General features: G+C 42.1%; 1 protein-coding gene across 10 annotated transcripts in view; it reads right to left on the reverse strand.

Moving 5' to 3' along the window:
• Positions 1 to 643: 643 nt before the first annotated feature.
• PRDM10 (PR/SET domain 10) overlaps positions 644 to 25,134 on the reverse strand; it is a 44,444-nt gene continuing 19,953 nt past the window's right edge. For 9 of the 10 annotated variants that reach the window (XM_066981205.1, XM_066981204.1, XM_066981202.1 and 6 more), the window contains 15 exons: positions 23,987 to 24,059; positions 23,393 to 23,510; positions 22,306 to 22,435; positions 19,911 to 20,138; positions 15,014 to 15,361; positions 13,037 to 13,192; positions 11,856 to 12,035; positions 10,984 to 11,094; positions 9,696 to 9,896; positions 8,973 to 9,116; positions 7,704 to 7,874; positions 6,416 to 6,556; positions 5,442 to 5,610; positions 4,711 to 4,823; positions 644 to 3,732 (listed from right to left, as the gene is read on the reverse strand). In XM_066981205.1, coding sequence (XP_066837306.1) covers positions 3,496 to 3,732; positions 4,711 to 4,823; positions 5,442 to 5,610; positions 6,416 to 6,556; positions 7,704 to 7,874; positions 8,973 to 9,116; positions 9,696 to 9,896; positions 10,984 to 11,094; positions 11,856 to 12,035; positions 13,037 to 13,192; positions 15,014 to 15,361; positions 19,911 to 20,138; positions 22,306 to 22,435; positions 23,393 to 23,510; positions 23,987 to 24,059 — 2,520 coding nt within the window. In that variant the 3' untranslated portion in view covers positions 644 to 3,495. Of the gene's footprint in view, positions 3,819 to 4,710; positions 4,824 to 5,441; positions 5,611 to 6,415; positions 6,557 to 7,703; positions 7,875 to 8,972; positions 9,117 to 9,695; positions 9,897 to 10,983; positions 11,095 to 11,855; positions 12,036 to 13,036; positions 13,193 to 15,013; positions 15,362 to 19,910; positions 20,139 to 22,305; positions 22,436 to 23,392; positions 23,511 to 23,986; positions 24,060 to 25,134 lie in introns of all 10 variants that reach the window. The other variant, XM_066981208.1, reaches the window with a different exon arrangement.

Genomic DNA, 25,134 nt, shown 5'->3' on the forward strand with positions numbered 1-25,134 from the left:
GCTTCCCCGCCGCCATGACGGGGCCCGGAAAGGGCAGGGCTCTCGGTGGGAAAAGGCGGTTAAAACCGGAACTAATAAATAAATGAACGCGCAAATCAATAAATAAATACAGAAATAAATAAATAAAGCCCGGGTTTGGATAAAGAAGTAAATAAATAAAGCCCCTTTTTCACCCAGGGGGGAACGCCAGGGGAAGCCCGCACAGATCACACTGCTCAGTATTTAGAAAAAAAAAAAGAAATTTATTAATTTCGTTTTTACACCTGCCAGGTAGCACAAGACTATTAACACTAGAACAGTCACTGAATGTACAATAAACATACACATTTAAATAACAGCGGGCAGAGCGATGTGGGACAGCCACTGCAGCATCCCATGGAAACAGCCACGTTTCGTCCCAAGTGCCCGAGCAGTCTGAGAGGCGTAATTTCTTTTTTTTTTTAATTTTAATTTTTAACGGGGTGGGGGTACAGAAACTGACCTAAAACACCTACACAGAAAAGCCTGAGGCCCCGGAAGGGCCCGTGGCAATTCCCATCTTTGAGCAAAACGTGCCCTGTGCAGGTAGCAGAGTACTGCAGCATTACGCTCCAGTAGGACATTATTTTAAGAGACACATGTTTGGGGTGGTTCTGGTTTAAAAAAAAAAAAAAAAAAAAGAATAAAATATAGTAAATCCTATGCCTTCTGCACTGCAGAAACTGGAAAAAAAAATGCAAACTTGGCTATTTTTTGTTGTGTTTTGTTTTTGTCTTCTTTTTAAAAGCAGTCCCTGTAGCACAGCTGTGCTGTGGGGCTGTTCTGCTCTCTCCCCCAGTCTGGGTAATCACTATATTTTATTACTTTGGAATGAGAACTCACAACGCTTGATTTCCAGGGATGCTTCTCCCCCGATGAGGCATCAGTTTGACTTAAGACACAGTGAATCACTTAATGCTGGTGTCAAGCTGATGGATAAGTATACTACTGTTACTGTGGGACAGAGCAGAAACTCTGACAAGGAACATGTGAGTTCAAAGATGCTGTTTTACAACTGTTTTCTGGAACACCCTGTAGTTTTCAGCTTTAAATAACTGGTACAAGAACAAGCAACCTCATTCTGTGATCCTTTCTGACAAAGTTGAATATAACAAAGTTTTTTTATTTTTTTGTTTAATCCCACATTCGCAATATCATTAAAGACAAAGTTTGATCATCTCTAAAGACTATAGAGCTTTTAAGACTTAAAAAATGCTCCTGTAGAACAGTGTGCATTTGCAATATCCCATTTCCAGGTTTCCTATTTTCCTATTACTCGTACCACATTTGATTCGTGTTATTAATCTAGCAGTCTGAAAACAGACCATTTTCTTGAAAAAGATGCCACAAGGCAAAGCCAAAACCCAAGAGCTCCCTTCTGCTCGCCCAGACGAACATCGTAATGGCCTGTTACTCAGAAGTGCTCAGCAACATGACTTCAAATGAATCAAGGACAACTGCAGTTGCTTGGCTGCATTGCTAAAGTAGATGACCTCCCAAATCCATTGAACTGAAGGACTCATCACTGCACTACACTAAATGGGAGCTCAGGTCTTCATTAACTTTTACCAATCTTGTTAATGCCCCAATTGTTAGTTAATGCCCCAGTACAATGGTTGCAGTAAGAGAAGAGAAATCCCAGGCACAAATTAATCTATGTTTTGGCAACTCACTTCAAGCTACCTTGAAACAGTTCTGAGCTGTCCAATATTTTAAACAGGATTTATCTCATCATGCACAGTCACTATTTCCATACCATATTTAAAATGTTATTTACCGAAGCAATACATGCTACAAGGCTTTGCCAGCAAGTAACAAGACATCCACTTTTTGAGTCTGAGTGTTCTCTCATATCTAAGAGCTTTAACTCCATAAGGCCTGACACCACAACCTGTAAACATGTGTAACACCTACTCACATGGTTAATCCTCATCTCAATCTGTGGGAGTACAAACACAAGAGTTCCAGATTCACGCTTGATGCAATGTAAGAAGAAATTAATTTAAAAAAAAAAAAACAGATCCTCTCTTAGTTGTTCTGGCCTTTCTCAAGGGCCATTAAGACAAAATTTACTTCTTTGCTTTTGTTTTATAAATAAATGTATCCTATGGTGCACTGACATTCTGGGATGAGGTTTCAAGCAGAGTGAATGGAGGTTTAGACACAAACAGTATATCCCATCAACAGTAAATGGAGATGTAGTCATATTCTTGCAAATACCAGAATGCATTAAATAACCAACCAACAAGACCCATGAAGGGGAATTATGTAAGAAAAAAATACACTGCCTTAAAAGATAAAACTTTCCCTTTCTCCTGGTCCCTAAGAATAACATGAGTTCTGTACGTAGACCAGGTCTACCAAAGCAGGCAACTCTTGCAGATGGCTTTCTGTGTCCCATAAATAGTGGTCCATTGGTGTTTTTCTTGTACTTGTTTCCTGAGTCCAAGGCTGGTCATTTTATGAAACAGTGCATTGTTAACAAGGTGTTTGGAAAATCAGCATAACCAACTCTCCATTCAGTCTTCAAGAGAAAAATACATCCACTTTGAGGTGGCAACAGAGATAACTACCCTGCATCTTCAGAGGTGTACTCCTGTACCTGCTTCTCCTGGCAAAACTATCGCTAGAGGTCACAGCAGAAGCTGCTATGCAGGCTAAGGTGAAACTTTTTTGTTTACAGGCAAAAAGGCAATTTTCCCTGCAAACTCCGGAGGGGAAAAGAGATAACAGTGGCTCTGTATTACCATTATGTGCTACTAGGGTTTTGATCAGTTTGTTCCAAACATGGGGTTAAGACTGCACTTTTCCTTCTTCTGGAACTGCTTGGTAAAGTAGGGCAGGGGAGACAGCATGTAAACAGTTTGAGGGGTTGGAAAAATAATAATTTAATGGACTGCTTCTGCACGTCTTCACAGCTTCATTGCTATATCCATCCCCACACACATACACAGTCACTGCTTTGCTGCTGCCCTTTTTCTTCAGGCAGTCTGCTCTCAAGCATATATTCCCTTTCACCTTGGCTGTTGAAACAAAGACAGAAGAAGCGGTTCTGCCATACTCTTGTTTAACAGCTCCTATTAAAAATACACATACAACATAATCTGCCAATTAGCCTTCAGCTGGGCAAGCTTTTCCCTTCCAGTTGAAATAAGAGTTGTTTACCAGAGACACTTCCCTGCAGGAAGAAACAAGGGTCAGCAGACATGCCAAAAAAGTCCAGGGCAAGCAGGTTTAATTTCTCCTTTTGTCCTTTTTGTTAAAAGCTGCATAAAATAGTATCCCAGAAGGATTTTGAGGGTACTTCTTCATGGTCACTGAGGACTTCAACCCTCTTAAAGCATTAAGAAGAGCTCCAATATTTTAGTTGAAGTTAAGTGAGCATATACTTTAAAACATATTGAGCTCCAGGACACCCATATATTTGGGCTTCTGGGGGAGGTGGAAAGTACAAGCAAATGACAATGCAAGGCTTCTTCATTCATGTTCTGCTGAGAAAGTTCTTGGTTTAGTGATGTGCACTTCACTGCCCCCATTCCCATTGGTGGTTGTAGTGATTATGTACTGGGTTGTTTGCTGCTGATTACTCGTTTGAGATTCCAACGTATCAGCATGGGCTGGCGGCTGGGAAACACCAACCTGTACCTCACCGGAGAGCGAAGAGTTTTGTTTGACATCCAAATCAGGTTGACCTTCAGATATCACATAGTGAGTCTGCATGAAGAATATAAAAAATAAGTAATTGTTTCATCTTCCATAACTTTTCTGTTGTAACCATCTTCAACTTTCCTGCTGCTGTGCTGAAAGACATTGTGGTATGAACAAGGAATTTTGAAGTTGAGGACATAATGCTTTGAAGTGTTACTTCTGAGACCAAGGTAACACAGATCAGACCCTTGCTTTGAAGTACATTGGACTACTTTGAAATTTGGGTTAGTTATGAACAGTTAAACTATTTATACAGTTAATCCACCATTAGAAATTAAAATAGCAATTTATAATGCAACTATTCTGAAAGTTTCTTCCATGTTCCATATGTTCTAGCAGAAGTTTCATTTCTAGTGTCCAATATCAGTGTGGTAAAACTACCACACTTGTGTACGCTGGATTGTTTCCTAGGTGAGATAGTAATTCTCAGAAATGTTTATGAAACTTGGCTTCATGGATACAGCTTAGTTGTAAATATTTTTACTGCACTGAATCATACCTTCTCCTACAAACGTGAATAAGTGAACACTTTAAACCTCAAGGAGGTCATACAAGGGTCTGACAGGCATGGGCCTTGCAAATGTCTACGTGCAGAAAACTTTGTTCTTGACACATGAAGGAATATGATGCTACCTCAGAAAAAGGATATGATTTCCCTTACGCATAGAAGATTATGTCTTGCCTTTTGCAACCTCGAAGTCCACAACATTACTAGATTTCACCAGTAGCAGTTTTCGCCTTAGCCTATGACACAGCATTTCTTAGCTGTTTTGCCTAGAGATTCTACCCGGCACGGAACTCACTACAATCGTTACAGAAAGCCGATGTCCTTTCAGACAATACACTAGGGACCTCTCTAGGTGCACCGTTGCTCTCTGTGGCCCTGTCATCATTTTAGCATTCCTTTAACCTTCAATCTAAAGGCTTTAAAAGCATGATACATTATTCTAGACAAAAAGAAAAGGCCATGATTCTTTTGCTTACCTGAGTAACTGCTTTCACTTGCCCTGTGTTGACAGTGGTGACAGGTGTACCTACAGCTGTCTCTGTGATCACATACTGGCCTTGAGGAATGGCCATCATCTGAATCTCAGATGCTGAAAATTGAAATTGGAGAATCAAAATATTCAATCAAACTCAAAGACCACCTTGAAAGATAATAAAGTCTTGCATCAATAACAAGAGTAGTTGTTGAGGCCTGTGGAGTTTTAAAAGGCTTTTTGCAACCTGAATTTCTGCTCAAGAGAATTACACCGGATTAACACTGGCTGAGGATTCTCTTCATGCATATAACTAACAGCTTGTTCTACCCCCAAGAAATCACAGAATTATCATCCAGAGCTTTATGGACTTGAAATCCTTTCATGTCACCCTCATCTCCTGTATGACTCTTTGAAGCATCCATCCAAATTTGAACAAGCTGCTATCCACTGTATGGATTCCTGCTGAATGCAGGATCCTTGCATTAAAGGTGCCCACTCTGCCTGTCCAGACTACATACCAAGTAATTATAGACATATAGTGTAAAAAAAAAAAAAAAAAAAAAAAGCTAATACAACCATTTTCATTTGTCTAAAATTGTTTAATATTCATAAAGATCTAGGAAGACATGCTCTCCCATTTGGAAGACATGCTCTCCCATTTGTTGGCTGGTATAACGGAGAACATAGCAGTTCTACACACTAGCCAAATTTCCAGTTACTGCTGACACTTACAGTAGCTCCGAAATGAGTTCCATGTGCTGGGAAGATATGTGTGCTGGACTGAAGACCCTTGCTGCTGCTGGAGGGATTGGTTTTGTGTAGATGTAGCTGTCTGCATCTGCGAGGGGCTAAGTTCCTGCTGAGATTGTTGTGAGGAGGGACTCAAAGGTTGACCCCCAACCTAAAAAAAAAAAAAAAATGGTAAGTGTTCTCCAGCATGCCGAGGGTTGCATGCTTCTGCACTGTTATAAGCATAGCCTCCTTATCAAGGGAAAATGGGGGTATGGGGGGGGTTTCTATAGCATATTGAGTACAAGAACTGCAAAGCTCTCCTCCCTCCCCCCAGGCTTGTGTCTCTCTGTGGTCAGTAAGAAAACGATTGGAAAAGAGAGACCTGGCTTGCCAAAGGATACATGGGACCCAAGGGAATGGCACAAAGCTGCATCAGGGGGGTTCAGATAGGATATTGGGGAAGGGTTCGTCACTGAGGGTGGTCAGGCACTGGAACAGGCTCCCCTGGAAGTGGTCTCAGCACCAAGCCCGTTGCAGTTCAAGAAGCATTTTGGCAACACTGTCATACATATACTTTAATTTCTAGGTAGCCCTGCATGGAGCCATGACTCAGTGATCCTTGTGGGTCACTTCAAACTCAGGATATTCTATGATTCTGCAATAGCAAGTCTGACAGAGGATGGAAACCAGAGGCTTAAAACTATCCCAGAGCATGAAGATATTCAATACCAATATATTGAATTTATTTAACCACAAATAGCTGCAAACTTGCCCGTTTCTAGCCATTTATCTCTACCACATATATGCTCTAAAAACTTAACAAATAGCCCTAGGAACATTTGGGAACCAGCTGATGATCTCAAAGATGCTCAAGTGGCAGTCATTTCATGTGTGGTCCTTTAACTGACATAGAAAAGACTCTGTCCTGCATCACAGTATGTAATATGCCAGCTGCACAGAGAAGAGTGAAATACCTGCGATGATGGCTGAGTTGCTGATGATGGCTCTGTGACCTGGATGTGCTGCACCTGGATGGCATGCTGTGTGTACGTCTGGGGGTCATGAAGCTGCCCAACATCTACTGTGGAGTGCTGGGACTGGTGAGGTGAGGTAGCCTAGACAGAAAATCGAAGCAGAGGTGTGTATTTTGCATTCTTTGCAGAAGCAGCCATTTAAACTTCTTTGTTTAGCACTGAGGTGGTCGCATCCTGGTGGTATCAGCAGAAAGGACTTGCCTATGGTCATACAAGTTGTCTGTGGCAGAGGCTAGATGGGAACCAAAGGGTCTGAAAAACTGGATTAGTGTCACAACCACTGGGCCATCCCTCTTTGTAAGTATCTGTCCATAAAGTACACACATACTCAAGAACTGCATCTCTTGTACTATAGCTTGACATATCTGTGCCTCAAGACAAAGTGTTCAGTCTTACTGATTAAAAGCTTTCTGGAGCAACACCTGTTAATAATAATTAGTTTAATTACAAGTCTCAGATCTTGATAAATTTAGTATCAGCTGCAGGAATTTGTGCTCCTGTATTGGATTCGTGCTCTTATGTTGTAAAAACAACCATGGTCTATGTTAACTAGGGCAGTTGTTTAGGCCTTTATCAACCAAATTCATAACTAAATTGGTAATAATTAGGTGAGAGGACACTGAATTTCAGACTCATATACAAAGACATAGTAGTTCTGAGCTTCATCCAGTACCTACTGGATTTGAAGGCTGTGGTGATTTCTTATAGTTGCCTGAATACAAATTTTCCTCAGCTCACTTATTCTAGCTACACTCTGTTTTTATTTTTAGGAGGCTGTTGAGCATCACAGAGAAGGAATATTCTAATAGATAATACGAATGAAAAAGCAAATGCTTTCTGTACTTCTAAATTTTGACTCTGGCTCACTGAGAAAAGGAAGTACAAATTAGTCCTCACAACCACAAAAGCAGGTCACCCACTGACCCAGTTTTCCAGTTGCTGGAAAGCCAGCCTAGAGAAGACTCAAGTGAAGTTGGCCAGATAGAAATAAATTAGGACTCTGTTGATAAAGTCTTCATCAAGGTGACTAAGACTGATAGGAAAATTTATGCCCAGTACAGAATGTTTCTGACAGAACCTCTATCCATCATCAAGCAATCTTCCTACACCACTTTATTTTTTAAGTAACTACTCCTTAACAAACCTCCCAGCAATACAGCCCCAAGGAAGCACAGGCCTGATATGAGAAGGTCAAAAAGCAGATAAAGTTCCCCAGCTGGTTACACACCTGGGCCACTTGAACAACCTGCAGCTGTATGTGCTGAGGCTGTTGCAAGCCCGTCGTGGACTGAGACACTGGGATGTACTGGATCCGCTGGTAATCTCCCTGGGGAGTTCGATAGTCTGTTGTGAGGGTCTGGGACAGCTCCGTCATCGCTTGCGTCAGTAAATCTGTTGTCTGCGCAGGTAGAAAGATTGAAAGAAAAATGTCTCATAGTGTCTTCTGGACTGAATACCTCTGCAGGGCTGTAATTCTTTCACTGCACTGAATATAACACTTATACCATTGAGCCTAGTCATTTCTTTACAAGAGCTTAAAGCATACAGAGCATGGCTGATGGGGCCACACGCCATCACCAGGGATCATCTGCTAGTTTTGCTCTATTCTCCAAATGCTACTCAGGATCATCCAGGGTAAACTTAACATACAATAATCATTAAAAAAAACCGAACATTCTGACTTAACACTTTTTTGTCTGGGAAGCTAAAAGACAACGCTTCCAAGTGCAGGATTTTTGTTATCAAATACAGTACTGCTTCCTCAGACATACTCCACCTTTCCTTCTCACCTGCCAGAGTGATGCTTTTCTTGACAACTGTATTTCTAAAATTTGCAGTAACATTTAATGGGTGAATCTGCCCACTATCAAGCCAAACAGTCTCTTATCCAGTTTCAGTCTTCAAATAGGAGTTTTAAAACGTTGCTAACATGGTTTTTAAAAACTTTGCAGCATCCCAGCATCATTAAAGGACACAAGACTGATTTTCTATTCTCCACTTTGACTTCTGCAGCAGTTGATGCATTAGCAGTGGAGAAATCAACCACAGAAGGTTCACAACACTACGTACTGCACTGCCCAGAAGATTACAGAAGAATTTTGACTCCTCTGAATGGAGTTTGATCCAGTTTTCTGTCTATCATTGTTTAACATGTCCTTGTGATCATCAGCACCCCAGGAGAACAGCCCCAGTGAAAATCCATGCGATGTGAATTCCTGAGTTAATTGGGCATATGTAAAAGTATTACGTGGAGTCAGTAGCACATGTCTGAAGGGAATGGAGTAGGAAAAAAGGTAAATCCTTAGAGCTCTAGAAAGAACTATAACTCCTGGACGAGTAAAAACACAGCACAGATTCAAGAACATAAGTGACCTCGAGTAGTGTCCTAACACATGCTTTGAAATGATATCTGCCAAGAACACTAAGACTACAGCCAGAGGGCTTCTGTCCTGTTTGTTTCCCTCCATTGGCCTGATTTAACATCTTCAATCCTTACCACAACAGTCTCTCCAGTAGTGCTGTCAGTGGTTAGAACGGCAGGAGTGGAGCTGATGACAGCTGTCGCCAGCGGGGCATGTATTGTGTTAGGGAGCTGAGCAAACTCCGGGTGCTTCTTGCGAATGTGCTGTACCATCTTCGTCTACAGAGATGCAAAAGAGCATTAGAAAGATGGTTGGCCTCTCAGCTTCGGGTCAACTGAAATCTAACAGCCACGCAGACTGCAGCTTTTAGGTTTCCCTCAGTAAAGCAGCATGAAGATTCATACTACAGAATTTTCTGGTCAGCAAAAAGGAAACAGATCACAAAAATTCTGTTGATTAGAGCTAGCTGATACTGAAGCACTGCCTCAAAAGAACCCATGAGCATTTTTTTAACCCCAACATAGCTAAATATTTTGGGGTCACTTCCCTCCCCCCTTTTTGTTTCCTTACCCTTCTCCCTTGCAACTAACAAGTGCGTAGTTTCCGAGCTTTTCTGTTCGTGACCACATACTGGCAGCATTTACATTTCTTCTTTCAAGCTCATGTCCTCTATTTATGGAACCTTTTTGCCACAAAGCTAGCAGGCTGCGCCTGCATTGTCAGTACGCAGCACGAAACCAGCACTGTGGCTCAGAATAAAAGAGCTTTGCTTACAGACTGACAGATCACAAAGACCAAGGTGAAAGAGCATCGCCAGGGAGAGGCTGTGCTTCGAGGCCAGGAGATGACCCCCATACCTTACTGCTGTACTGTTTGGAACAATGAGGACAGCAGACCGGAGGGGTGGCTATAGTGCCTGTCAGCTGAGTGTGGGTGCTCAGCATGGGATCTGGCTCTCCCGGGCCTGCGGGGCGCAGCTTCCGGATGCTTGGAGGTAGCTCAGCACCAGGATGGTTCTTCAGGATATGTGCTTTGCGCTTGCTGGCACTTTTGTACACCTGCGGGGTGAAAATATAGAATGAAAATGGTATAAGCCCAAGGTCAGCACAGAAAAGAGATACCAGTTGTCTTCACCTGGAAGGTTTGCATGTTGCTTTAGACAGTACGTTTAGTTAAAACCCCAAAGAATTACATCGCACATGGACAGACATACACATTCTAGTGTTTAATCAGCCTATAAAAGTAACTACTTGTGTAGGACGCAGAAGCTATTTGAGAACATGCTGTATGCCAGAACAAAGCATCACAGCAGGACAGGAAGTGAAAGGAAGACCTTTTTAGTTCATTCTTGAAGTGCAAATGTCAGGGAAGCCACTGGTAAAAGTTGTAATTTGTCATGGAGGGTGATGCATCCACTCTTGCATGCAGCATCAAATTGCTTTAATAGCGTTCAGTAATTGAAATATTTTTTTTATAACAACTTAGTAGGCACAAACAAATGAATATGCTATAGCATTACTTAAAAACTATCCTTTTTTTCCCTTTAAATGAAAGGAAGGAGTCATCACTGAAGCATGTAGTAAGGGTAAGAACAGTCAGTCAAAATATATTTCCTGGTAAATAAAGGCCCACATACATAAAAAGCAAAAGGCCAGAGAGTAAGAACAGAAACCAAAGTGCAGAAGCAGCTTCGGGCTCTACTGAACACTGGGAATTACTGGCATGTGACTAAGTAAGCTGCTTAAAATAAAAGGGAGTTACAGACTCACTTTTAGAAGTGATACAGAAACCAGAAAAAAAAAAAAACAGTGCTCAGGAATTATAGCTAGGTAGGATACTTAGTCCTGTGTTGCAAAAAGTGATATAAGACTAAGGGCGGGTCACTGCTTGCTGGATCAGAGTATTTACATCGCACCTACTCCAAACACAGCAACCACAGGAGGACAGCAATTTTCTATTAGTATTCAGATGTCTTGGCCTAAGTGCATTTCATCTCAATTTCTTTTGGACAGTGCCTGCAGGAACGTTGCTTGCAAGCTCCTCAGAAGAGCTGCAAACCCTGCCAGATGTTGCTATGCAGAGACAAATTGCCTGCATAGGGGTCTAGGACTGAGCTACCCTCTGAGGGCTGACTTCCTTACATACCTTATCACAGTACTGACAGAAATAATCCCTGTTGGGTTTGATGATGGGCAACGTGAGCTCTGGCACCTCTTCTATTTTCATGTCTGGATGTCTCTTTGATAAATGATTCACCTTAGGAGAAAGAAACAGAAGAACAAGAGAGCATATTACATCTGGAAGCTAAACAATTGCTCCTTCTCCTAGACATGGATAACTGCCAAACCAAAACTGTAGCGATGTTAGCCAGCAGCACCAGAAGCATTTTCTGCTGCAAGGGTTATTGTGCATTCACAATCAGCTACTGAAGGTAAACATGGCCTTGCTAGATCTCATTTACAGTCTCTCTCAAACTAAGATGGGAAGGGGTAAAGTAACTTGTCAGAAACCTCACGTAGCTGAGAACAAGGTAATGCAAAGGACCTCTGCTAGGAGAGATCACAACCCTCATAAAATATGCAGCAAGACATCTTATTGCAAACATCCTGCCACAGCAGCAATTACGGGGCTTGGCCAGCAGAGGCCCCACTCGAGAAGGAGGAAAGAACAGGGAAGACCATCGTGAAAGCTGAGCGGCAGTTAAGGCTGAGCTAAGCGATATATTAATCACATATTCTGTTAAACGCGTTCCAAATCAATCAACATTACACAGTGCTGAGATATGGTGGTGACAAGCAGACATACAAGACAGGCAATGAAATACATAAATGCACACATTTGCTGAGGAGGGAAGACGTACAGGTTTAAAGAAGATGCATAACCTCAAAGCAGCTACAGAATTATCCCAGTTTCACAGCATCCTCATGTTCCAGCCATTGGAATTGTACCTTTATTCCTCAGCTACTCAGATGTGAGTACAGTATTTGTGCGAGAAGCTAGAGCACACAGACACTCACCAACATTCCCCTCCGGCGGAAACCCATCATACACAGTCGGCACTTGAACATGAAGCTTTCATAGTCAGTGGAAGCTATGCGAGGCTTGAAAGTTTTTGAGCGGCTGATTCGGTCAGCTTTCTTGGCCTCCCTTTCTGGGTTGTGCATCCTCTGCATGTGCTCTCGCAGTTTGTCTTTCCTCTAAGAGAAGACCAATCACAGGGAATAAATAACAGTAATATCAGCACTGCTTCCTGCTACAAGCAGGAGTTACGATGTAAGCCGTTCAGACTTCTCTTTGACTTCTCTCTGGTGCTGCTGATAGAGCTGCATGCGCTGGACAGCACAGCAGGAACCCTTTGGCCTTACTTTTATCATTCAAAAGAAGCTGAGGTTGCTCAGCCACAGAAGCAGAAGCCAAGCTAATGCTAATTTAGTGGCTTCAGTAAGAATGAACCCCTCCACTCTGGCTTTTCGCTGAATTAATCTAAAATATTATATTCTAGTTGTAATTCTGTATGCCTAGAAACTTGCATCGCTTAATGCTCTCTGATGATGGATGGCCTCATGCCCCACAATGGTACTGAGCCTGTCCAGATGCCACCCTGCCTCTGTGGGCACGTGCTATGTCCAGAGCTTCTTCACCAAAAGTCCCTTAGTACCTCATGGGAAACTAAGTTAGCAAGAAGTGGCTGCTGCCACCACGGTTTACGTGGCTCAGCCTGCTCCATCTGTTCTGGAGAGATCTGGAAAGATGTCTGGATGTTACGTGCTGGCAAGATGCATTCCACGGACCCAGGCACCTCAGCCATGAATATTATTAATCCACTGATATCAGTAAGTTTTCTTAGCTAACTTGATAGAAGCAATACAACACAAGCACTTGGCAATTGAGCTGTGTAATGAGCCAGTTCTTAATGAGCAGATGAAACTGCTATTAAATTAACTTATCAGAAATAAGATCTGATACATGAGACGCCCTATTAGGGCAGAGCATGCTGGGCTGGATCTTGCCCCTTTTCCATCAGAAAGGTATGTTGTTAATCTCCCGCCACACAAAGCAGTGCACCTTGCAGGCAAGTCTAGCATGCTTACACGTTGGTTTCTTCCACCTCTCAGAGAATGACCTTATCTTTGAAAGGGGAGCAAAGAATGTCATTCTGCACCTGTATCAGGAATGGTCCAGTCAAGAGTCATCTCACCTTGAACTGCTTGCCGCACGTGGAGCACAGGAAGTCTTTGCGGTCTGAGTGTCGCAACATATGGAGGCGCAGCTTGTCAGGACGGCAGAAAGCCTTGTCACATTCTGTGCACTGATAAATCTTTTCTGAATGGAAACTGCGTACGTGTTTCTTGACCTAGAATTGCAGATCACAGAATAATGGAATTTATTCAAAAAAAAAAAAAAAAGGGAAGTGTGTGTGGTAACAGGTAACGGCCTCAGAAATCCTTACCAAAAAAGAAAAAAGGGTTCTAAGAGTTCTCTAATCTGCTCTAGCTTAAAAGGAAGTTGAAGTTTATCAGAACAGCTGGTATCTTGGTGATACTTTCTATAAAGCCATGACATCTCTTATGCATCTGGATAGACGATTTAATTTCCTCAGGACTGATTCTTGAAGGCATCAGCTACTGCACAGTTGAGTACTCAATGGCCAGCAAAAGTCCATGATGTACTGGTTGTACTGAATCATCCTTGAGTTAACATGTTCATATAAGGTTCATTATCTTTACTTCATTTGTAAGAAATCCAAGTGCAGGGACTAATTCCTTTCAGTCAGGAAGAATGAGCTGTCAATTACAATTGGCAAAAAAGCAAGCCAAGAGAAAAGCATTTGTAAAGGATTCCTGAATGGCAATTACTTTTGCATACTTTGGGACTACTCTTGACCTCTTGAAGCACCCTTTTTTTTTTTTCTTTCTTCTTCAATAAAATAACTAATGAGGTTTGACATGAAATCCAAGCACTATTCAAGAATTGGATTTCCAATGAAATCTTTATCATCTTCTAATGCTGATCATGCAAGGAACAGCTCTGTTGCTCAGAGAAGCATTTAAGAAGTAGGCGGTGATCTATGGTGACTAAACTTAATTATTCATGTAACACCAAATGAAAAATTCATCTTTAAGTTTCAAAACAAGGCCAAATAGCTGGAAAAAAGCTGTGCAATCTTCTGCCTTGGTCAATTTCACAGGAAAGTTTAAGGGGAATTAGGCTGCAGAAAAGCATTTCTGAATCATCAACATTTTTCCTTGTTCAACATTTACAGAAGATGAAGTTTCTTTGCAGTGATGGAATTATATTAGTAAACCACTTTTCCCCATCCTTTCATCTCCAGCCTATCGAACAGTCTATCAGTTCCTATTACTTGACATAAACTAGATTTCTACATTTCAATTTAAGTCAAGCAGCTCAGCAAGACATATGGACCTCTTTGTCCATATGAAGTGTAACGACTGCGTGCACAGTACATCTCAGCTTTTTTCTCCTTACCAACCATGAAAATAACATACTTAAATTCTATTGATGGTCTTCTCCAACGCTCAAAGTAGGTACATTACTCACTACTCCAGCACAACCTCTCCTAAGCATCATGCAGAGAGAATGGGAAGAATAAACTACCCAGCCTGAGGGACAAGTCAGGAGGCAGACTGTACTGATCTGCCCTGGCATTTCTGCAAGGTTTTCAAATGAATTACCCTGGCAAAAACAGTCAAGGGATGAAAAAACATTTGTAACATGCAACACCATGTGTTTTTTTGTTTTGTTGTTGTTTTTTGATTCAGAGGTTTAACAAAAAGGACAAGGTGCATTTGAGTATAAGCTGGATCCAGCAAAGCACAAAATTCCTTTTGTGCCCTGGATTTGTGCTGACTAAAGGTAGTTGAGACCTCTTTCTTTAGAGATTTCCAGGGGATAAGGGACTCCAGCAGTACAGAGCGTTCTAATGCATGTTGAAATACCACATCTAACGATTCAGTGGAAAAAGCATTTTAACAGCATAAAACAACATCTAGCAATGCTTGGTCATTCTTCCTAATTTTGGAAGACATGGGCCCCTTTATTTTGTAAGAAAGCCCAGACATGCAGTACTATACAAAAACAGTACTGAAAAATTCTTAAACAGAGTAGCTTGCAAGAAACCCAACAGGCAAGACTTTAAATCAGGATGGCATCTCACCTGGATAAAATCTGGAAAGCGCTTTTTGCAGGTAGGGCAGGTGAAATACCCATCGTTAACGTGGATGGCCACGTGATCTTTAAGCAGATCCAAGCGGTCAAAGGACTCAGGACAGAAAATGCAGGAGTACGTTTTCTGGTCCATGTGGAACTTCATGTGGCTCTCAAGAGCACCACTGTTGATGAAGCCCTTGTTGCAGATGTCACAAGTCAAAGGGCAGTTCCCCTCCCGTCCATGAAACCGCAAGTGCTGATCCAGTTTGTCCTTTTCCCGGAACGCCTTCCCACACTGGAGGCATTTGAACGGGCGAAAGGATTTCCGGATAAACAGGTGCTGAAGAGCCGCATTCTGAAAGAAACATCAGAGCATTTATTATTATGCACAGAGCCCATATACAAATATTTTCAAGATAAAATACAGAAGATCAGTGAACTTAAAACTTCAGAAAACACTTCTGAGTTAGTCTCCATCTCACAGAAGAGGAGGCTGTGACGGACAGAAGTTAAAGGAAATACCTGCAATTATGCACCAACTTAGGAAAAGAGAATGCCAAAGTTCCCTCTTCTGTCCCTGTTTCCTGCTGACTTAGCTAACCTTTGTCTTTAGCATAGCATTCTTCTGTAAAATAGAACTAAATCCCTCGCCAAACTACAGACGTTGGCCTGAGAAGAGAGCTGCAGTTCCAGCTCATTTTTCAGGACTGGGCCATGGTTCAGCCACCATCCTATTGCTCTGCCTTTCATGCAGGAGCAGGGCTTATGAAATTCGACAGCCCGTTCCAAAAATCAGCTTCTGCAGAGATCACCACAGAGATGTGCAGCAGTGGTTTAGCATTGCCTAGAAGACTTCTGGTGGAATATACATTCGAGAGGTGCTGGCCTAAACCTTTTTGCTGTTATTGAAAGGAATAGTTTCAAAACGTTACAGCAGGGGCAGAATGGCAGATTTACAAGCAACAGGTAGGAAACTTGTGAGCAGTTTGTACTTCTTTGCCGTTTAGCATCTATCACGTGTGAGAGCCTGAAAATGAAGAAGATGAATGAAAAAACACACAGTGATAAATCAAGAGAAAATCCAATAGATTTTGTTGGCTACTCAAAAGGGTAGTTGATTATACACAGTCAAACTTGAAATTGCTTTTCTTGGTATTGCAAGAAACTAAGAATATTGTGAATTGAGCATAATGTGAGTTGTGCAAATATTCATTTGAAGATTTAATACACTAGGCTGCTCTTTCCCTTTTTCTGCACTTTTCTACTGTATGCAATTTTGCTTCCCAATCCCTGCTTTGTTTTGGTGTATGCTTTTCTGCAAAATTTCATTATTCCTTTTCCCTCCCCCCACTTTAGATTAAAGCAATGGAGCCATTCCAGTCCCAATACCAGAGCTGTGAACAGCTAGTGATGGACAAGCTGGCTACAGAAAGAGGTGAGGATGTTCTGGGCCTGCATATCAATATCGGATGATAACTTAAGTTGGTAAGTTGCAAAGCTTGAAGTAAATCGTATGTCTGGATGCATGAAATATCACAGCAGACTGTCACCCATATGGTATGGAAAAGAGACCATGATACTGCTATTTCTCTGCAAGAAATCTGAGGAGCATTTACTCTTCTGCAAAGTAAGATCTACACCCTGTCATTTACTGATGCCTTCTCTGTTCAGATGTTATACACAGGATCTACATCATGATAGTTAGGAGAAATAGTGCTAGAATATTGCTGGCACCTATGCTTACCCACATTCAGCGTTACATACTTCTGCATGAGACACAGTCAAGACTACTGCAAACAGATTTCCCTGGTTTCCTCTCTCCTTTTCTTGCGGTAATGCCTGGGCTGCCATTTGCTGTGTCCCGTAAGTCTGCACCAGCAGCTGACATTGAGAAAGTCAAGTTAGGAGCTCCTCTGCTGTAATGAGGAAACAGCTTGGGAATACTGTGAAATGCTGTGCTAGAGACTAAATTAGTGAACCTGAATAATCCTTTTTACCATGTGAACTGCAGAGGTAAACCTATATTTCCATTCCAGGAAAAGGAACATGATAGCAACTGTTTTACTATCAAAGACCAAAAAAAGCAAACAGTTTCAGACAGGAGAGCTAAACGAACCCTTCCAGCCATCTCCATTTTACAGATGACGAAATGGAGACAATGGGAAACACAGGGGTCTGCTGGAAGTGACACCAGACGTTTGTAAAATGGAAACATCCACCTTCAATTTGTAATTAGTTAATATGAAAATGACTAGAAAAATGTGAATTGTTATTCAGGTAACAGTTCTGGACATTGGTTGCTTAAAGAAGGACAGATAAGACAACTGATGATGTGGGGGGTCAATCAGGAGACAGTACACAGAAGCTGGACAAAACACGGAAGGCAATGTTGTTACGTACCATTTGATTAGATACAGCAACAAAAACCACACAATGAAACAAAAAACAAACCTACCTCCAGCTCCAGCTGAGCAGGCAGCATTGAGGGAGAGAAAAATACTTATGTTATGCAATGGACTTTAAAACAGAAGCCTTGACTTCTGCAGTAGTCCTGCTTCTGTGGGTCACTACGAGGGCCAGCTCTTCGAGCTAGAGTTTTCTCTCCATTGAGATTTTTGCCTTAGGAAACACTAAACAGATCTTCAAGGTTTACCCTATAGTTAATAACTGCCCAAGAGGAGTTAAAGGGCAAAGATAAAAAAGCACAGATAATCTTGAAGGTGTTTTGTGTCCTTTTATGTTTTCTCAGATTCAGAGTTGATTATAATGACGTAATGTGTACTGCGGAGCCACAGTGAGAATGAAATGCTGTTAGCAAAAGGGAATAGTTAGGGCAGGAAGACAAGGAGACAAGGATTGGAAGGGTGGAAAGTTGAGGCATGGGGACTTTTTGAACCTCATCTTACTGATTGTACCCTTTGTTATACAACCTGTTACATTTCTTCTTTCAGAATGAAGGAAATGACTGTACCTTCCAAATCATATCCCTATCATGCCAGTTGCTTCCTCTGAATAAAGCAGACACCTACATGAAGGACATGTTAGGATCGGGTCCGTGCGTTAAAAAAAAAAAAAAAGCCATTTGGAAATGCAGGAGTTTCTGAGATCACCCTGTAAGTACTCTGCATGCTGCCCAGAGCTGAAATTAAAAATACATATATATTCCTTTTGTCTGCAGACAACAATGCAGCTCTATTTTCTTACAGAACTTGGGTGGGTGTATCTCTTTTCAATACTAAGGAAGGACTGCCATACTTAAGGTCAGATCTCCAAGGAAACTCCACAGGCTCTAAAGCAGAGGCTGAAAAATGAACTGATCCTATCAGGACTTGAACCTAGGGCACCAGAGCTCAGTTCTTCCAGCTAGAATGAAAGCACTCTCAGAACATCACTGCCTTAAACCTTAGAAAAGCTGGAGCAATTCACAAAGGATCATTGTTTCTGCAAATGCAGTGCTACATGAGTCATAAGGAAGAACTAGAGCTACACAGGTCTCCAGATCACAAGCAACAGTCAAGACTTTCGACCTGTTCTTTGGAAATTAATGACATACTACGCTCTTATAAAACCAAGTATTTGCTCTTTTATAATACTACGTTCGTGCTATTATAAGAAGGTGCTGTGAATAGTTGGACAGAATGAGCATGTATAGGGTGCCAGAGCTCGATGTGATTTTTCAGTGGTTAAAAAGTAATGCAGCTAGTTTCCTGTTATCTCAAACTCTTGTTGCTCAGCCTGACGCAATGTGGAAAGGTGCTATGCAACAACCCGTGTGCCATTCTGCCAATGCCCCTATCTTGAAACATCTCCATGACTCTGCTGAACTCAAGCTGCTGCATATATACAAAGCTGGGGGGATTTGGTGATACAAACATGTCACCGAGGACTAAACCACCACTGCACTCCTCTTATTTGTGATACATTTGTGTAAGTTTTCAGGGAACAAAAGCTAAGCCACAAAACAAATAAATAACTTCAGAATTTCTTTCCTTTTCTTCCCACATTTACTGTTTGCCAAAATCTGCCTTCTGTATTTATGGGGCACCATCACCACTGGTCTTGCACACATATTGCTCTAAACTGAGATCAAAATTCGGCTCAGCATCTTCCTATACAGAACAGTTACTCAACTCTTTTCTAATCCTTTCTCATCCCCTAAAAGCAAAAGTCTTACCCCAATTGCAGCTGTTCCTTTCTGTAATCAAAATTTTACACATGGAAGACACACAAAGATTTTCGGCTAAATAAACCAATCTCACAGTTACATGGCTTGAAGGATTATTTGCTTGAATCATTTCCCTCCCACGCACAGTAGAGAAAAAACAGCTCACCCAGTTGACACAAAGCTCAGGTTTGAAGCATTTTCTGTCTGTACACAAAGTTGTTAGCATAGGTTTTAATCTCACAAACAGGCAGGTTTGCTACCCCAAGAAAGTATTTTATCACTATCATCATCAAGTAAGTGGATCTAAACAGAGGTCGTGGTTCCTTTTTGGCAACTATTTGCAAGCCAAGAGTTCTGAGAGAGACAGATGGTGCTGTGAACAAGTCATTAGTCTGTGCCACAGTACCATGATCCAGCCGGCTGTTTGAAGCACTCCTGCTTGCCAGCTCGGATGGACTGTGCTCCTGTGAAAGAATTACTGTGCTGGAATTGAATCAGCTCCAATTGGTGACCAGTTCTCGATAGCATCTCATGAGATACCCGTTCTTTACATGGTATTTGTCTTACTCTCAGAAGAAAGAAGTTTGCTAGGAATGAGATGCTTTATTCAGGACTTGGAAATGGATACTACAGTGGGAAAAAAGGACCAGCTGCTCCTTGCGGGCAGGTCCAGCATTCTGTGCATTACAGCAAGTGGAGAGGGTGAGAGAAGACATGAGCCGCCATCCTCTCTGCTTACCCTGATACGTTTTGCTCGCCTCATGTCATCTGCTGTCATGGTGCTCTGCGTAGGCACCGTGCTCTCATCGTGCTGCGGCTGGATCTGTAGTGGGTGGTTTTCTGACTGCTGCTCCAGTGCCGACTGTGTCTCTGATGGCACTGGAGTCTGTTCCTGCTGCTCCAACCCATTCAGTGTTGCTTGTCCGGCCTCATCAAACTGCCCCTTGCTGGAAAAATGCAGCAAGTCCTGAAATCGCAAATCATACAACCAGTGATTATTCCCCCCACCCACTGAAAAATGCTTTGATATTACTCAGCAGACAACCAGATTTCTACATAATCACAAGCTATAAACAAAATGTGTCTACACTAACTCTTTGCTAATGTGTTCCTTTGATGCTCTCAGCAGTTCCCCTCCACCTACAGCAACAACATTCAGAGCACTGGGGAAGAAGTGCTGCAGGTAGGTGACTTTTTTGGCCATCGTATTATCCACAGCTGATCGGACACGGACAATCAAAGGGACCCAGCTGTTAATAGCCAAACAAACTCTTCTGCACTAGTGACTCCGTTACTGCTTTAATCAAAGATGATGTAGGTTGACCTGTAAGAAATGTTAAGACCAAAGTGAGTAGCACAGACCGGGCCTCCAGGAAAAGCAGAGAAATTCTCTCTTGTTGAAATTGTTGACATTTTGAAACATTATCATGTATTGATATGCAGTGTCTCTCCTTTCTAGCAAACTAGCTGGAATGATGAACTGGAGAGTGACAAACGAGATCATTATACTGTGCAGTGTGTTTTACTATCCAGTTTCCAAGCTCTGCATACTCTCATCTGCCCAGCTGCATACATTACTTATATTTATCACACAAAGCTGTTTTCCTCCTCCTTAACATTATCATAAAAAGAGGGAGGGTGTTGGGAGCAGGAAGTACATGCCACAATCTACATTTGTTTTCCTTATAAATTCCAGTAACTCCTCTGGGATGTAAGCCTCCAGTATTTGAAGGAAAAAAAAAAATATAGATCCTTATGTGAAGTCACTTACAACTCAACTAAGGCAACTTAAAAGCACAAGCTACAAATACTGAGCACCAAAAGTATCAGCTCAACGCTGGTGCTGTCAAAGTGCAAAGGCAGGCAAGGGAGAAGAAAACCAGTGAGATGCCAGAGGAGTGCAGCTGTTACAAACCATGAACACTTACCAGACAGAGAGACTTGCAGAGCAGTATACTATTCAAAGTCCAGTCCTGGTCTAGGTGGCAAATTTCCTCACTCGCTGACACTAAACTGTGGTCACGACATCTCGAATCTCAAGTTCTCAGGCAGATGAGCTTGTGCCTAGTCATTAGCAAGATGGGCAGACCTCCAAAGACCTGGGACATAACCATTTCCCTGCTCATCTGTATAGACACATGTGAGCTAACTCTGGGCCATGCTCCAAGCTCAGAGGATGCGAGCCACCTCCAGCCCTGAGGCCACTCACACCCATTAGTGTGGGACCGTGCCCAATAAGCCTCGTCTCTCTGGAGAGAAGAGTTACAACGCAGCATTATGTTTACTTGCCTAAATGGAGCTGATTTGTGGTTCAATTTGCAAAGAGGGTGATGTCGTCTGCAACTGTCTGCATTTAATGTCAAATTTAGGGCAATACTGCATGCTCAAAAAACAAACAGCAGGCACTCACAGGCAATGTATACATTCCTTCCTCTGAGGCAGCACTGAACCATGACCTAGCGAGATGCCAGAGGAAAATTACCACTCCGGTTATCAGCTTTCAGCTAAGTCATAAAACTGAGCCATTGATTCCTTGTGACACCTTTCATAAAAGGACTTGGTGGTAACCCTAAGCCTGGTCAGCATTAGACAGACTTTAGCATTTTACTTATATCCGTGCATCGCATTAGGTCCCTACAGAATATAACCAGCAGCCAAAACCAACTATAACCAACTTATTGTAAAAGAACTTTTTGCAGTAACTATGCCTACAGAAGGACCTTTTGTTAATATTAAAACATTATAAAGAATCATAGCTCAAACTGATTTAATTCTACCAGCAACAGTTATAAGAGCAGGCTCTGACTTCATGTTCCAGAAAGGACAAATGTGAACCTAAATTCCCATTACAGTTTTATTGTCTAAATTACTTCTGTGATGCTGCTAAACAGCCGCAATAACCTATCTCACTGCTAAGTGCTTTGGGATAAAAGTTGCTGTAGAAATGGAAGAGGTTTTACAAACTTTAGAGATGGAAAGTGGCATGTTCCCCTGGCAAAGATTCACAGCTAGAAAAAACAAGATTTACATGGGTATAAAGCAGTACACCCTAAACGATGCCCTAGTTTTTCTCGTTGGAAGTTTATAACCCACGGTATCTTTTTTTTCTCCTCCTCTCCATCCCCCAAATATACCTGTGTTCCTTCTTCACACTTTTCTCCGTTTTCACTGGTTACTTCCATACGCATGAATTTGGGAGGGCGCCCTGGGCGTCTGCCTGGTCCAAACCTCCTCTTTCCTCGCCCACGACCTCTGCCCCTGGCTCTGCAGAACACATTGTGCTCCAGGTTAGAGACAAAAAGAGATGAATTTGGAATCCCCACTCATTTTATTCATTCTTTCTCAGCAACTGTTATTCACCCATTCAACTCAGTAACAATGGCCTGCAGTAAATAACAAAACTTGAAGAAATTCTGGCAAAAAAAAGTGCATCGGTTGGTACTTATTTATGTTGCACTCTGAGAAATCAAAGCCCAGAACACATTAAAATTGTGGGACCGAAAGGACTACTGCCTTCTAGCAAGTCCTCAGCCATGGCAACTCTCCTACTTCAACACCCCAGTGTACAGTGTGCTGAAAAGCACTTTCAGGTAGATGGAACAAGTGCACAAAGAAACCAATTTAAAACCTGAAGCCATAACATCCCTCCCCAAAAAGGCACTTGGCCACTGATGTCAGGCAGTAAGCTGAAGGGAACAACGTTGTGTAAAGGAAAACAAAAGCAACAACAAAAAAAGCAGCCACTTGCTAAGTTTCAGGAAAAAGAAGGAACCAATGTCTCTTTCTCCCTGAAAGATGTTTCTAGATTCAGCTTTTAATAGGTTGGGGTAACTATCTTCTCAGCTCAGTGGGGAGCCAAAGCACTAGAGGTCTCACTCTCTGAGCTCTGCATCTGGGTACATCGGAGAAGCATCAGTATTTCACTAGTTAGAATGAAATACTACTGTTTAAGTCTGGGGAAAAAAACAAAACCCAGAAAACTCACCAATTTCAATGGGGGTATTTATTTTTTTTGGGGGTATTTTATTTTCACACTATTTCTTTTGTGAAGCCCCTCACACCAGTCAGCTTCCTGGTGCCATATTCTCACCTTCTGGTGCTGAGCCATTCTCTCATGTGTCCCCAAGTTGGTTGGTAAGATCTGTAGGGCAAAACCCCTTCCTTCTGCAAATTTTGGGAAGCACCACAGTGATATAAAGACAAAGCTAAAGCTTTCAGTACCTGCTGAAGAAGTCCAGCTTCTCATCATGGGAGTTAAGGTGCTGCTGGAGTTGCTCCGAGCTCATGAAGCGACGGTTGCACTCATAACACGGCCAGTTCTTCTCTTGCTCTCTGAGAACTATATTCCATCGGAAATGTCAATAACAGCATTTCAGTCACCACCAATTAAATGCTTCATTTTTTTTCCCAAGCATTTCTATCCTCTGTGGGCCATATTTCTCCCCTGAAGGTAAGACAGACTGCAGAATACCCAGCACAACTCCATTTAGCTTTGCTTTTATCCCCCCTGCACTGTGATATGATTGCAGCTCATTGCAGAAATATAAAAAGGTCACTGGGGAAAATTCACATGGACTCCATACACTGCTTGAAATTCAAGAAGATTTTGAAGCAAACCCTTGCATGGAAGAGCTCCTACAGGACTGTGTGGCTCTGGTATAAGCTAGGTGAGGTCAACAGAAATTTCTCGATCTAAAGCAGTAGCACAGAAACACACTTCTTTCCAGCAGCATATAGGCCCTGTACTTGAAACCGAGAAATCCAACACCCAAGCACCATTACACCCGAAACACAGAAAGCAGAAAAGCCTATTACCCTTCCTTTCCTCCTCAGATATGTCATGGATCTTCTGGTTCACAAATTCTGCGTACGAGGCAGCGTACCACACCTGCAGCAGGAAATCCAAGGTAACGTAACACTTTCTTAGACGGAACAAGAACTAAGAGGAATGTGTTTGTCAACATTTTTTAGGCAACACATTTACTTTATTCACCTCAACTCTCATTCTTATTGCTCCTTTCATTCTCGATAATAAAGCCTGTTGAGATCAATATACCCCTGCTGACGAATAGAAGAGCTTTGCTTAGAAAGCATATCCATTTAATTTTAAGGTATAGCCTCCTAATATGAATGTTAATCTCACACATGGCTACCAGTAGCTCTAAAGGAAATGGGATTAATCTCTTTGGATCTGACTGTATGACTGTAAAGCACGGATGCCAGCAAGGCACTACAACTTGAGAGGGCAGTTCTACCACGAGGAATGGAGCAGTTCTAAATTGAGGGGATGTCCCATTTCTTTTCTGCTCTCTTTACACACAGACAACAGGCAGCACGGTCTGCAGAGACTCATGTAGAGTGTTCCTCCACTTCCAAAAGACTGGAGCAATACGGTCCTGCTTCCCAGAGCAGAGGACTGGCTGCCAAACTGCAGCAGGCTGGACCCACTTGCATTTTAAGAGCGATTTGGGGAACACCTTTAGCAGAGACCAACACAAGGGAGAAAGACAAAGGTTACTGGAGCCTAAAATCAGACAGTTACATTTAACTAAGAATTTTTGCACCATTTCTCGTCTTATCTTACTGTTTTATTACAAAAACTCAATTTTGAAAGAGATATCTTCAAGAAGGCATTAACAGGTTTTCAGCATAAGAAACCTGGGCAAGTTTAAGCTTGGAGTGGGCCACGGGTGTTTTCACAGCAGCGGTGAGAGCAACACTTCTAACCCCTCCGAAGACTCACTCAGCAGGTGTGTGTTACTTCGCAGCCACCTCACCAGCCGGACAAAGGTGGAAGCCTGGAGCTCCTAAACTACTCACCTGACGTGCAATGCACAAGTTTCCACAACTTTAACTGCCTGATCCTCCTAGTTCGATCTTTGGACTGAATTTGTATCGATGCCTTATATCCACTTAGCGAGGAAAACACACTGTACAGCTTGGGTAATTTGCTGCCAATTATC

This window comes from Anser cygnoides, chromosome 21 (genome assembly GCF_040182565.1).
Source record: "Anser cygnoides isolate HZ-2024a breed goose chromosome 21, Taihu_goose_T2T_genome, whole genome shotgun sequence".
NCBI classification, from domain to species: Eukaryota; Metazoa; Chordata; class Aves; order Anseriformes; family Anatidae; genus Anser; species Anser cygnoides.